Here is a 15217-nt window from a genome sequence, read left to right as displayed (position 1 = left end):
TAGGCATCTCACAGTACGGACATTGCAATTTATTTCCCTGGCCACATCTGCAGTCCTCATGCCTCCTTGCAGCATGCCTAAGGCACGTTCACTCAGATGAGCAGGGACCCTGGGCATCTTTTTTTTTGTGTTTTTCAGAGTCAGTAGAAAGGCCTCTTTTGTGTCCTAAGTTTTCATAACTGTGACCTTAATTGCCTACCGTCTGTAAGCTGTTAGTGTCTTAACAACCGTTCCACTGGTGCATGTTCATTAATTGTTTATGGTTCATTGAACAAGCATGGGAAACAGTGTTTAAACCCTTTACAATGAAGATCTGTGAAGTTATTTGGATTTTTACGAATTATCTTTGAAAGACAGGGTCCTGAAAAAGGGACGTTTCTTTTTTTTGCTGAGTTTATCATCGTATTTGCAGGTCAGAGAAAAAAAATAGCAATTCTACGTCATTTTACATATTAGATAATTTTTTTAACACCACACAAATTACAGGCGAAGAATGGACGGAGAGAGAGAGGACTATGTGTTCATTTTATCATATTTCTCCAATGCCAAAACAGTGTCTTATTTGCATTGAAACTGTCCCTGTTTGCAAATAATTTAATCTGAGACGTCATTAGGAATCTGAGCATGGTACTTTCAAAAGTTAGTTTTACCATTCTACCCCAGACAGAGTAGGACTACCTTTCCACCCCCAGACAGAGTAGGGCCTACCTTTCCACCCCCAGACAGAGTAGGGCCTACCTTTCCACCCCCAGACAGAGTAGGGCCTACCTTTCCGCCCCCAGACAGAGTGGGGCCTACCTTTCCGCCCCCAGACAGAGTGGGGCCTACCTTTCCGCCCCCAGACAGAGTAGGGCCTACCTTTCCGCCCCAGACAGAGTAGGGCCTACCTTTCCGCCCCCAGACAGAGTAGGGCCTACCTTTCCACCCCCAGACAGAGTAGGGCCTACCTTTCCACCCCCAGACAGAGTAGGGCCTACCTTTCCACCCCAGACAGAGTAGGGCCTACCTTTCCGCCCCCAGACAGAGTAGGGCCTACCTTTTCCACCCCAGACAGAGTAGGGCCTACCTTTCCACCCCCAGACAGAGTAGGGCCTACCTTTCCACCCCCAGACAGAGTAGGGCCTACCTTTCCGCCCCCAGACAGAGTAGGGCCTACCTTTCCGCCCCCAGACAGAGTAGGGCCTACCTTTCCGCCCCAGACAGAGTAGGGGCCTACCTTTCCGCCCCAGACAGAGTAGGGCCTACCTTTCCGCCCCCAGACAGAGTGGGGCCTACCTTTCCGCCCCAGACAGAGTGGGGCCTACCTTTCCGCCCCCAGACAGAGTGGGGCCTACCTTTCCGCCCCCAGACAGAGTGGGGCCTACCTTTCCGCCCCAGACAGAGTGGGGCCTACCTTTCCGCCCCCAGACAGAGTGGGGCCTACCTTTCCGCCCCCAGACAGAGTGGGGCCTACCTTTCCGCCCCAGACAGAGTGGGGCCTACCTTTCCGCCCCCAGACAGAGTGGGGCCTACCTTTCCGCCCCCAGACAGAGTGGGGCCTACCTTTCCGCCCCCAGACAGAGTGGGGCCTACCTTTCCGCCCCCAGACAGAGTGGGGCCTACCTTTCCGCCCCCAGACAGAGTGGGGCCTACCTTTCCGCCCCCAGACAGAGTGGGGCCTACCTTTCCGCCCCCAGACAGAGTGGGGCCTACCTTTCCGCCCCCAGACAGAGTGGGGCCTACCTTTCCGCCCCCAGACAGAGTGGGGCCTACCTTTCCGCCCCCAGACAGAGTGGGGCCTACCTTTCCGCCCCCAGACAGAGTGGGGCCTACCTTTCCGCCCCCAGACAGAGTGGGGCCTACCTTTCCGCCCCAGACAGAGTGGGGCCTACCTTTCCGCCCCCAGACAGAGTGGGGCCTACCTTTCCGCCCCAGACAGAGTGGGGCCTACCTTTCCGCCCCCAGACAGAGTGGGGCCTACCTTTCCACCCCCAGACAGAGTACTGCTGTCTATTCTTCTTCTATGGTTTAACCCAATGAGAGAAGGTCATAAGTATTTCCCTAAAAGCTGTCTGAGTTGAAACATCTTCTATTGTACAGAAAGTGAATAGCTTTAATTCATTAATAGTGATAGTAATAGATGTACTTTGCTTGGGAAGTAATTTTTTGTCTCCTCGACTATAGAAGGTTGTACTTCCTGAATGTCAAAGAAACGAAACAATTATATCCCTATATGTTTTGGAGTCACCTCTTTCCCAAACAGCTGGTTTGTATCATAAAGCGTTGCGGACCAAACCGCTGTTATAGATCACTTTTCTATAATCAGATAGATTTTCTCCAAAATCTTAAGTTAACGAGTGGTAAGACTCTCTTTAATAAAGGAAGGCCTATGGAACACCCTGTCATACCCGCTCCATTCAAGTCCTGGTTTCATACCCGCTTCATTCAGGTCCTGGTTTCATACCCGCTCCATTCTGGTCCTGGTTTCATACCCGCTCCATGCTGGTCCTGGTTTCATACCCGCTCCATTCAGGTCCTGGTTTCATACCCGCTCCATTCAGGTCCTGGTTTCATACCCGCTCCATTCAGGTCCTGGTTTCATACCCGCTCCATTCAGGTCCTGGTGTCATACCCGCTCCATTCAGGTCCTGGTTTCATACCGCTCCATTCAGGTCCTGGTTTCATACCCGCTCCATTCAGGTCCTGGTTTCATACCTGCTTCATTCAGGTCCTGGTTTCATACCCGCTCCATTCAGGTCCTGGTTTCATACCCGCTCCATTCTGGTCCTGGTTTCATACCCGCTCCATTCTGGTCCTGGTTTCATACCCGCTCCATTCAGGTCCTGGTTTCATACCCGCTCCATTCAGGTCCTGGTTTTAACTTAACAGCCCTTCACTGACACTGGAGGAAGTCTATTTAAAGAGTGGGTGGAGGAATTGGATGACAAATCTATTGATACAGCAGCCTTTAGCCTAATTTCGTCTGTCAAACATGTAGACCTAACTCTTATTTCATAAATAGGAAGAAATAGACTCCAACACAAAGCCATCTTGTTTTTTAGTAATTAAAATGAAGACGTTGAAATAGGTTATGCCTACTGGAATGTGTCTTTCAGCACCATGAGATGTCCATTTCTGATTGATTGTGCCGCGACTGCTGCTTCAAGTGTCAGCATCACAGTGTAAGTTAGCAGAATCTGGCTTATCGTGTTTCAGCATCACAGTGTAAGTTAGCAGAATCTGGCTTATCGTGTTTCAGCATCACAGTGTAAGTTAGCAGAATCTGGCTTATCGTGTTTCAGCATCACAGTGTAAGTTAGCAGAATCTGGCTTATCGTGTTTCAGCATCACAGTGTAAGTTAGCAGAATCTGGCTTATCGTGTTTCAGCATCACAGTGTAAGTTAGCAGAATCTGGCTTATTGTGTTTCAGCATCACAGTGTAAGTTAGCAGAATCTGGCTTATTGTGTTTCAGCATCACAGTGTAAGTTAGCAGAATCTGGCTTATTGTGTTTCAGCATCACAGTGTAAGTTAGCAGAATCTGGCTTATCGTGTTTCAGCATCACAGTGTAAGTTAGCAGAATCTGGCTTATCGTGTTTCAGCATCACAGTGTAAGTTAGCAGAATCTAGCTTATCGTGAAGTCAATAACTCTGATAAATACATCATGGGGCAGGAAACATATTGTTTTTAATAATATTCTATTATAGTAGTAGCAACCTATCAAAGTTGACCTCCGGTCCTCCTTCTCACCTTCGTGCTCTTCTGCTCAAACTGAACAGAACATACAGGCTAGAGTGCATTTTTTAGACGAGATAAAATTTAAATAATGAAGAAGCATATGACTCTCCTCCTGAACTTAGTTAGGTTAGTTAGACAGCTCACAACAACCTGTTGGATCAGCAAGAGCAGAGCAGGCTCAGGGTTGGAATATCAATTACAGTGTGCAATGCAGCCTAGGGCAACCGCCACACCGGCGGTCACGAGTTATGAAGGCAGTCAAATTCCACATTTAGTCACGATAATTAGTCTTCTCCGAGCTCTGATGCTCCTGCTGGTCGTTAGTAGCCTACCAAACTTGCTAACTGCCTGGTACTCAGCACTCTACTGTCTCTCTAATCACTCTGACATAAATGTAATGGAAAATCAAATCAAACACTTCATGAGAGCTCATGAGCTCATGTTGCGTAACATTTCTGTAGGCTATGCAATTGCGTGAGAAAACAGAGTGATGGCCTCTACTAAAAAGAGGAGGATCCCATCAGCTTTCTATAGACTTGGCCTACTATATTTATTTCTCAACTTTCCTAATATTAAGCACATTGCTTATCTTTACAACAGGAGTATAGCCTACCTACCTGGCTGGCATGAAAATGAATCTCGGGAAAAGCGTCCTCTATTCGCTATGTAAATTCATAGATTACATGTTTTTCCGCTGTCCCTGTTTCGAAACACATATTATTTAGTATATGTAAAGACAAGATTAAATCAATAATAGTTTGATGGGTGACTATTAGCTTATCACTTGTGAATTATATACTATCACTTGTAAATGATGCCCAGCATCATTCACAGGTGTGACTTTTTTGAATCATAGTTGCACACCTCATGTAGCGTAGCCCATAATCCTATATGTTTTGATGAAGTTTGTATCACAACTAAAGTGGCCAAATAACTTATTAAAATTAAGCACATTAATCCACTTTACAAGGGGTTTAGAGCCTAACTGGGATACATAAGCAGAGCGTGAGTTTCAAGTTTGGGGAAGATAATTTTCACCATAAAAATGCCCCTTTATAATAAAAGTATTACATGCATATGTAACAGTATAGCTTCCGTCCCTCTTCTCGCCCCAACCTGGGCTTGAACCAGGGACCCTCTGCACACATCAACAACTGACACCCACGAAGCATCGTTATCCATCGCGCCACAAAAGCCGCGGCCCTTGCAGAGCAAGGGGAACAACTACTTCAGGTCTCAGAGCGAGTGACGTCACCCGATTGAAACGCTATTAGTGCGCACCACTACTAACTAGCTAGCCATTTCACATCGGTTACACATAATCACATTTGCGTTTACTTTTGATAATGGTGTTTTTGCTAATGGAACATTTGCGCTTATAGCCTGCTGCCATGTGTGCATTGCTGCGCTTGTAATGTGAAGAACGGATTTTTTTTAGGGTGCATTACGGCCACAAAGGGGATGCTGCCGTGAAATTCGAGGCTTTATCAAGTACTTGTCAAATTGTGAATGAGAGACTGATGAAGTGTGTACAGCCTGCGCAAAAAAAACAAAGCAGAGCTCATGCCTTTTCAAGCGACTTTTTTTCAAATCATCATTAGTCTCATCATGCAGCCTTACAATGTATTAATCAAAACATATAGCCCAACGTTTGTAGAACAACTAAAGTTACATTAATAACTCTAAATTAAGCATATAGGAGGACCTATTTCTTTGTTAACCACTCAACACAGAACAGCAACATGTGAGCACTCCCTCAAATCGTTTGGAGAAAATATTTATATTTTATTCAGGTTTGTTCAATTGTATTCCTCATGCTATAAAATAATGCCACGGAATTCTAAGCTAATCTAGTCTGCTAAATGAACCAGCGTAGCCCACAGCCATTTGGCACAGCCAGATCAGGACCTAACATCAGGACAACTCAGAGTATGTTGTTCTGTTCTTCTGAAATAGACTACATTTTCTTCATATCATGTTGTCTTTAGACCTGTCTAAAATAAACAATGGATTTATTGTGAAGGTGTAGGCATGTATTTCATGGATTTATTAGAATATAGATGTTCCAAAGGTCAGCATCAGTGGCTTGTAGGCTGTGTGTGGAAGCCAGGAGATGCTGAATGTGTTTATGTTAATTAACGGTCAATTTCCGTGAGACCGACAGTTATTTTCATTACGATCACTGGCTGACGTAATTTCGTGACCGCCACAGCCCCTAATGCAGCCTGGTTTTATTTACACATTTTACATTTTAGTCATTTAGCAGACGCTCTTATCCAGAGCGACTTACAGTAGTGAATGCATACATTTCATTAAAAAAAATTCTCCGTACTGGTCCCAGCAGCTATCTTAAAATATAACTGTGCTCTGTGCTTCTCCCAGCGTGTACTTCATAGCCTATAGATTATTTGATTTAAGACTACACTAAATATCCTATAGGCGTACTTGATATTGCTCGCCCAGCGGAGAATCAGATGAGGGGTGGCATCGGGGATATATAGACTAATAAGCAACTCATTCTAAAACACTGAGAAATATTTACATTTCATCAATTACAAATGACATAACCCTCCCCATTACATTTACATTTTAGTCATTTAGCAGACACTCTTATCCAGAGCGACTTACAGTAGTGAATGCATACATTTCAATTCATTATTATTTTTTTTAGTTTTTTTCCCCCCCCGTACTGGTCCCCCGTGGGAATCGAACCCACAACCCTGGCGTTGCAAACACCATGCTCTACCAACTGAGCCACAAGGGTCCCCTTGGACTAGATTAACGAAATACTAAACCGTCCCCTTGACTGAAATGTTAAAAGCGTATGACCCTCCCCACATTTTCCAGCTACCCATTATGTAAATTTAGATCCATCCCTAACATTCTGTTTCTGTACCACAACGACCGTTTTGTCTATTCTTCCTATTTTAGTCGTTGTTATAGCACTGTACCCAGGGGGTGGAATTGGGGTGGGGAGACAGATTTCCCAAAGTGAAGTCATTATATTGACATGGGTGGAATTTCGATGTGTTTGTTACATAGAATTTGGGGAGTTTCCATAGTGATTTGTTTCCTATTTCTACCCTTGACAATACTCAACCATTACCTTTTGCCTTATTTCTAATCTAGTGGAGTAAAAGGCCACCCAGAGCAGGGAGCAACACAGTATTATCTGAAGGCAATACAAAGGAGTACAGATGCCATATCTTAATTTGATCCTCCCTGTTGTCGTAGAAATGCAAGATTGTACTGTGTTCGAGGTTTTAAAAGGTGGCAGGTAGCCTAGTGCTTTGGGCCAGTAACCCGAAAGGTTGCTGGATCGAATCCCCGAGCTGTCGTTCTGCCCCCTGAACAAGACAGTTAACCCACTGTTCCCCGGTAGGCCGTCATTGTAAATAAGAATTTGTTCTTAACTGACTTGCCTAGTTAAATAAAGGTTCAATAAAAAAAATTATAATCATAAAGTTTGTAATTTCCACTTATACATTTCTGACTTGATTTGACCTAACGAAAAAAATCTAAACAACTCCAACAAAAATGTCCATTCATTATAATTCACATTTCCTGTTGCTGCGGGATTCTTTTCCTGTTTTTTAAAAAATGGGTCAAATTAAGTTAGGGCATCTGTTCAGTAGAATTACCTTCTGTGGACTGACTAGATAGAACAGAGAGGCCCCACTAGCTGTCCTGTCCGTCATGATCCTGTCACTAAGGCTGCTTTGGGGACTTGGCTCTGGCTGGGAGTGTTGTGTTGAATCACTCATCCAAGGTCAATAGTACGATCTTAGATGAACATTGTACACACACACACACACACACACACACACACACACACATTTTCCTTAAGTCAGTCTATCCCGGGGGAAGTGGAATCACCAGAGCTATTTTCATATTGCAGCAGTTTAGAGGTCAAACTCCACTCTCTTTCTGTTGTGTCGTCCTCTGTAAGGAAAGAGAGAGACAGAGAGAGAGAGAGAGAAGGGTTTGGAGGGCTGGGGACTATTTATTGCCAATGTTTAATCTGCAAAGCCTTTCGAAGTCAGAGTAGCTTTAAGTAGATCACATATGATCAGATTTAATCTTATGGTTTCACTCCATTACCCTGGACCGTTACATGGTGGTTTCACTCCATTACCCTGGACCATAACATGATGGTTTCACTCCATTACCCTGGACCGTTACATGATGGTTTCACTACATTACCCTGGACCATAACATGATGGTTTCACTCCATTACCCTGGACCATAACATGATGGTTTCACTCCATTACCCTGGACCATAACATGATGGTTTCACTCCATTACCCTGGACCGTTACATGATGGTTTCACTCCATTACCCTGGACCATAACATGATGGTTTCACTACATTACCCTGGACCGTTACATGATGGTTTCACTCCATTACCCTGGACCGTTACATGATGGTTTCACTACATTACCCTGGACCGTTACATGATGGTTTCACTACATTACCCTGGACCGTAACATGATGGTTTCACTCCATTACCCTGGACCATTACATGATGGTTTCACTCCATTACCCTGGACCATAACATGATGGTTTCACTACATTACCCTGGACCGTTACATGATGGTTTCACTACATTACCCTGGACCGTTACATGATGGTTTCACTACATTACCCTGGACCGTTACATGATGGTTTCACTACATTACCCTGGACCGTTACATGATGGTTTCACTCCATTACCCTGGACCGTTACATGATGGTTTCACTCCATTACCCTGGACCATAACATGATGGTTTCACTCATTACCCTGGACCGTTACATGGTGGTTTCACTACATTACCCTGGACCGTTACATGATGGTTTCACTACATTACCCTGGACCGTTACATGATGGTTTCACTCCATTACCCTGGACCGTTACATGATGGTTTCACTCCATTACCCTGGACCGTTACATGATGGTTTCACTACATTACCCTGGACCGTTACATGATGGTTTCACTACATTACCCTGGACCGTTACACGATGGTTTCACTACATTACCCTGGACCGTTACATGATGGTTTCACTCCATTACCCTGGACTGTTACATGATGGTTTCACTCCATTACCCTGGACCGTTACATGATGGTTTCACTACATTACCCTGGACCGTTACATGATGGTTTCACTACATTACCCTGGACCGTTACATGATGGTTTCACTACATTACCCTGGACCGTTACATGATGGTTTCACTCCATTACCCTGGACCGTTGCATGATGGTTTCACTACATTACCCTGGACCGTTACATGATGGTTTCACTACATTACCCTGGACCGTTACATGATGGTTTCACTACATTACCCTGGACCGTTACATGATGGTTTCACTCCATTACCCTGGACCGTTACATGATGGTTTCACTCCATTACCCTGGACCGTAACATGATGGTTTCACTCCATTACCCTGGACCGTTGCATGATGGTTTCACTACATTACCCTGGACCGTTACATGATGGTTTCACTACATTACCCTGGACCGTTACATGATGGTTTCACTCCATTACCCTGGACCGTTGCATGATGGTTTCACTCCATTACCCTGGACCGTTGCATGATGGTTTCACTCCATTACCCTGGACCGTTGCATGATGGTTTCACTCCATTACCCTGGACCGTTGCATGATGGTTTCACTCCATTACCCTGGACCGTTGCATGATGGTTTCACTCCATTACCCTGGACCGTTGCATGATGGTTTCACATACTCTGTCAGCTTTCACATTGAAGAGGCCCTAATTCAGTTTTGTCCTCTGCTGCTGTCCACAGCCAAGACACAGCGCCGAGGCACTCTTCTTCTCCTTTGTCAATCAAGTTCACTTCTTGTCCACTCTTCGAGTGTGATGTCTGGTGTGTAGACCTCTCACTGAGCTGCTGACTCGTGCTTTTCAGCAGAGCCCTTCTTCTTTCAGTGCAGAAACAACACTTATAGTCTCTCTCCTCGTCATCGTTGCGCAGTGGGGTTGCTTTCCTCGCGTCCCTCGCTGTTCTTCCATTGGCAGCAATGTACTCATAAAGCGTTTCACCAACAAGCTGCTTACGGTTACGAAAAGTAAATCTCTCTGCCTATAAAGAAATCTCTTGTACACTTGTAAGCAATTCCTTCAGATCAGTCAAGTTTAGCTGGGGCAGCCAAGTCTTTCAATAAAGGCAATGTCTTTCGTTGGGGATAACAGACAGAAAACAGACCTTTTCTTCTTTTGTCAACTGCTGAAATCGATCCTAGAAGGTTTTCACGCTGAACAGCGCCATATTCAACCATCTTCTTGATGACTCGCGCTTCTTGCTAACGAAGGAAGCTACCCACTGTTGCTAAAATACACTGGGAAAATCCCTGTCGTGGACTCCTATAATAAACACTGCTGAATCTGTGTGATTTATGTCCTTGGGGGAGATAATCGACAAGCCCTTTATGTCCATGGGGGGGTTACTCGACAAGCCCTTTATGTCCATGGGGGGGGAGATAATCGACAAGCCCTTTATGTCCATGGGGGGGATAATCGACAAGCCCTTTATGTCCATGGGGGGGGGAATACTTGACAAGCCCTTTATGTCCATGGGGGGGGGTTACTCGACAAGCCCTTTATGTCCATTGGGGGGGTTACTCGACAAGCCCTTTATGTCCATTGGGGGGGTTACTCGACAAGCCCTTTATGTCCATGGGGGGGGGATACTCGACAAGCCCTTTATGTCCATTGTTGGGGGGGAATACTTGACAAGCCCTTTATGTCCATTGTTGGGGGGGAATACTCGACAAGCCCTTTATGTCCATTGGGGGGGGAATAGTCCATTGTTTGGGGGGGGGTTACTCGACAAGCCCTTTATGTCCATTGTTGGGGGGGTTACTCGACAAGCCCTTTATGTCCATTGGGGGGGTTCCCCACTGCACATACTGTTGTTTTTACTGTTACTGTCTTTCTATTTGTCATTAACTGACTCTATGTTCTATCTTTCTCCTAACTAGCTAACTGACCCATGACTGTCTCCCCGTATCAGGTACTGGCGTCGCCGGCTGGGCCTGCAGGTTGTCTACTCTGAGAACAGAGGTTACCGGTTCTGTTACTCCCACAGAGGGAAGCCTGGTCCAGGCCGCCCCTCTATTCTCATGCTCCACGGCTTTTCTGCTAACAAGGACATGTGGCTGCCTGTGGCTAAGGTACAGTATGGACAGCCATAGGACAGCCATAGGACAACCATAGGACAACCTTGCACACATTTTGCAGGAATCACATTTACTAAAAATACACTCACTTTAAGTTGCTTTGAGTGTCTGATAAATATCACAGATAATGTCTACCTGAAATCAGACCATACAGTGATCATCGTACATCAGACCATACAGTGAACATAGTAAACAGTATCATAGTACATCAGACCATACAGTGAACATAGTAAACAGTATCATAGTACATCAGACCATACAGTGAACATAGTAAACAGTATCATAGTACATCAGACCATACAGTGAACATAGTAAACAGTATCATAGTACATCAGACCATACAGTGAACATAGTAAACAGTATCATAGTACATCAGACCATACAGTGAACATAGTAAACAGTGAACATAGTACATCAGACCATACAGTGAACATAGTAAACAGTATCATAGTACATCAGACCATACAGTGAACATAGTAAACAGTATCATAGTAAACAGTATCATAGTACATCAGACTATACAGTGAACATAGTAAACAGTATCATAGTAAACAGTATCATAGTACATCAGACTATACAGTGAACATAGTAAACAGCAGTGTTGTAGTACTTGTGTCCAGGATTCGAACTCGAGTCCCGATTTTCATGACTTGCCTGCTCGACAATTGGTGACTCGGACTGGCCTTCTCGTGACTTGTTTTTGGACTGGATTGGTCACTATGATAAGCAGAATATTGGGTGTGCTGAGCAGCAAGGGTTGTGTTCTGTTGCTAGCAGTGGGAAGGACACGCCACAACGGCACATGCAGCCACATCATCCGCCCCACATCATCCGCCCCACATCATCAGCCCCACATCATCAGCCCCACATCATCAGCCCCACATCATCCGCCCCACATCATCAGCCCCACATCATCCGCCCCACATCATCAGCCCCACATCATCCGCCCCACATCATCCGCCCCACATCATCCGCCCCACATCATCAGCCCCACATCATCAGCCCCACATCATCCGCCCCACATCATCCGCCCCACATCATCCGCCCCACATCATCCGCCCCACATCGTCCGCCCACGTGACAAATAACATTTGATTTGATCAGCTGGTCATCAAATCAAATTTTATTAGTCACATGTGCAGAATACAACATTGAAATGCTTACTTACGAGCACCTAACCAACAATGCAGTTTAAAAAAAATACGGATAAGAATAACAAATAAAAGTAACAAGTAATTAAACCAGTCCCACAGCCAGGTTCTGACCAGGTCCATAGCCAGGTTCAGACCAGGTCCATAGCCAGGTTCTGACCAGTCCCACAGCCAGGTTCAGACCAGTCCCACAGCCAGGTTCTGACCAGTCCCATAGCCAGGTTCAGACCAGTCCCATAGCCAGGTTCAGACCAGGTCCATAGCCAGGTTCTGACCAGGTCCATAGCCAGGTTCTGACCAGGTCCATAGCCAGGTTCAGACCAGGTCCATAGCCAGGTTCAGACCAGTCCCATAGCCAGGTTCTGACCAGGTCCATAGCCAGGTTCTGACCAGGTCCATAGCCAGGTTCAGACCAGTCCCATAGCCAGGTTCAGACCAGTTCCATAGCCAGGTTCAGACCAGGTCCCATAGCCAGGTTCAGACCAGTCCCACAGCCAGGTTCTGACCAGTTCCATAGCCAGGTTCTGACCAGTCTCACAGCCAGGTTCTGACCAGTCTCCACAGCCAGGTTCTGACTAGTCTCCCCCTACAAGTCCCACAGCCAGGTTCAGACCAGTCCCACAGCCAGGTTCTGACTAGTCTCCCCCCTGCATCCCATAGCCAGGTCCATAACCAGGTTCTGACCAGTCCAACAGCCAGGTTCTGACCAGTCTGGATATGTTTTTAAACTACACATATCAGTGGGCAATCACAAAGAAAGTAGCTGAGAGCATGTTAGAATTATTACAACTAATAATCTGACAGGCGCAATAGCCAAGTCCATCGAGAGACCATTCATCCCTTCAAAACATCATTATTGATTTGACATAACTATTGAACGTTAAAATAGAAATGTGTGAGTCTGTGTACGAAGGAGACTTATTTGTTTTCATATTGAAGGCAATTATGACCATTGGGGAAGGAGGAAAATCTTTGCCTAACTTCAATACTCGCATGAAAGTCTTCCCGCCAGCCCGCCACTAGTTGTTGCTAGGCAGATTTCCTCTAACAAATCAAAAGAAGCGTAAATGTAGCAGCAGACTAGCATCATTCATTTTGCTTTCAAAAGTTGTTTTTTTTAATCTGCGCATAAACCAACAGAAAATAGCACATTTTAATATTGAACTCAGACCCAGTGACTCAGACTGGAGCACTGGGACTAGGACTCAGATCCAGTGACTCAGACTGGAGCACTGGGACTAGGACTCAGATCCAGTGACTCAGACTGGAGCACTGGGACTAGGACTCAGATCCAGTGACTCAGACTGGGACCAGGTCTCAGACCCAGTAACTCAGACTGGAGCACTGGGACCAGGACTCGCACTGGGACCCATGACTGGAACGCTGGGACTCGGACTTTAGTCAAAGGGACTCTTGACTCGAGCATTGGTGACTCTGACTTGGACTCGGACATAGCCATAGTGACTCGGACTCGAGCACAGGGGACTTGGGACTCGACCTCAAGGTTTATTGACTCGACTACAACACTGGTGAACAGTCATGTTACATTGCTTTTATACCTTTTGTAACGATGTAATTACTACAGTAACAATGCTATGTTAGCACCTACTAAATAACGTAACGTGCTAATACAATGTTGTTAGTAGTGCAATAACAGGATAAGGATCATTAATGGATAAAGTAGACAGGATATGTAGACTCGAGGAATGTTTGTCGTTTTTAACTGTGATGTACCTCGAATATAACTGTGTTAACTGTTTATCTTTATCTGTAGTAGATAGACAGTGTGGTTGGGGTGTTAACTGTGCTGTTTATCTTTATCTGTAGTAGATAGACAGTGTGGTTGGGGTGTTAACTGTGCTTTATCTTTATCTGTAGTAGATAGACAGTGTGGTTGGGGTGTTAACTGTTTATCTTTATCTGTAGTAGATAGACAGTGTGGTTGGGGTGTTAACTGTTTATCTTTATCTGTAGTAGATAGACAGTGTGGTTGGGGTGTTAACTGTTTATCTTTATCTGTAGTAGATAGACAGTGTGGTTGGGGTGTTAACTGTGCTGTTTATCTTTATCTGTAGTAGATAGACAGTGTGGTTGGGGTATTAACTGTTTATCTTTATCTGTAGTAGATAGACAGTGTGGTTGGGGTGTTAACTGTTTATCTTTATCTGTAGTAGATAGACAGTGTGGTTGGGGTGTTAACTGTTTATCTTTATCTGTAGTAGATAGACAGTGTGGTTTGGGTGTTAACTGTGTTTATCTTTATCTGTAGTAGATAGACAGTGTGGTTGGGGTGTTAACTGTGCTGTTTATCTTCGTAGTAGATAGACAGTGTGGTTGGGGTGTTAACTGTTTATCTTTATCTGTAGTAGATAGACAGCGTGGTTGGGGTGTTAACTGTTTATCTTTATCTGTAGTAGATAGACAGTGTGGTTGGGGCGTTAACTGTGTGTTTATCTTTATCTGTAGTAGATAGACAGTGTGGTTGGGGTGTTAACTGTTTATCTTTATCTGTAGTAGATAGACAGTGTGGTTGGGGTGTTAACTGTTTATCTTTATCTGTAGTAGATAGACAGTGTGGTTGGGGTGTTAACTGTTTATCTTTATCTGTAGTAGATAGACAGTGTGGTTGGGGTGTTAACTGTTTATCTTTATCTGTAGTAGATAGACAGTGTGGTTGGGGTGTTAACTGTTTATCTTTATCTGTAGTAGATAGACAGTGTGGTTGGGGTGTTAACTGTTTTATCTTTATCTGTAGTAGATAGACAGTGTGGTTGGGGTGTTAACTGTGCTGTTTATCTTTATCTGTAGTAGATAGACAGTGTGGTTGGGGTGTTAACTGTTTATCTGTAGTAGATAGACAGTGTGGTTGGGGTGTTAACTGTTTATCTTTATCTGTAGTAGATAGACAGTGTGGTTGGGGTGTTAACTGTGCTGTTTATCTTTATCTGTAGTAGATAGACAGTGTGGTTGGGGTGTTAACTGTGCTTTTATCTTTATCTGTAGTAGATAGACAGTGTGGTTGGGGTGCTAACTGTTTATCTTTATCTGTAGTAGATAGACAGTGTGGTTGGGGTGTTAACTGTTTTATCTTTATCTGTAGTAGATAGACAGTGTGGTTGGGGTGTTAACTGTTTATCTTTATCTGTAGTAGATAGACAGTGTGGT

The 15217-nt window shown here is 44.8% G+C and overlaps 1 protein-coding gene across 9 annotated transcripts in view; it reads left to right on the top strand.

Annotated features, from left to right (window-relative positions):
• Positions 1-15217, top strand: part of abhd6a (abhydrolase domain containing 6, acylglycerol lipase a) — an 87390-nt gene that overhangs the window by 8955 nt on the left and 63218 nt on the right. For all 9 annotated transcript variants that reach the window (XM_045705425.1, XM_045705429.1, XM_045705427.1 and 6 more), the window contains exon 3: positions 10736-10895. In XM_045705425.1, coding sequence (XP_045561381.1) covers positions 10736-10895 — 160 coding nt within the window. The remainder of the gene's footprint in view (positions 1-10735; positions 10896-15217) is intronic.

This window comes from Salmo salar, chromosome ssa22 (genome assembly GCF_905237065.1).
Source record: "Salmo salar chromosome ssa22, Ssal_v3.1, whole genome shotgun sequence".
Lineage (NCBI taxonomy): Eukaryota > Metazoa > Chordata > Actinopteri > Salmoniformes > Salmonidae > Salmo > Salmo salar.
Note: the sequence above shows the minus strand (reverse complement) of the source record. Positions and strands in the feature narration are given on the sequence as shown.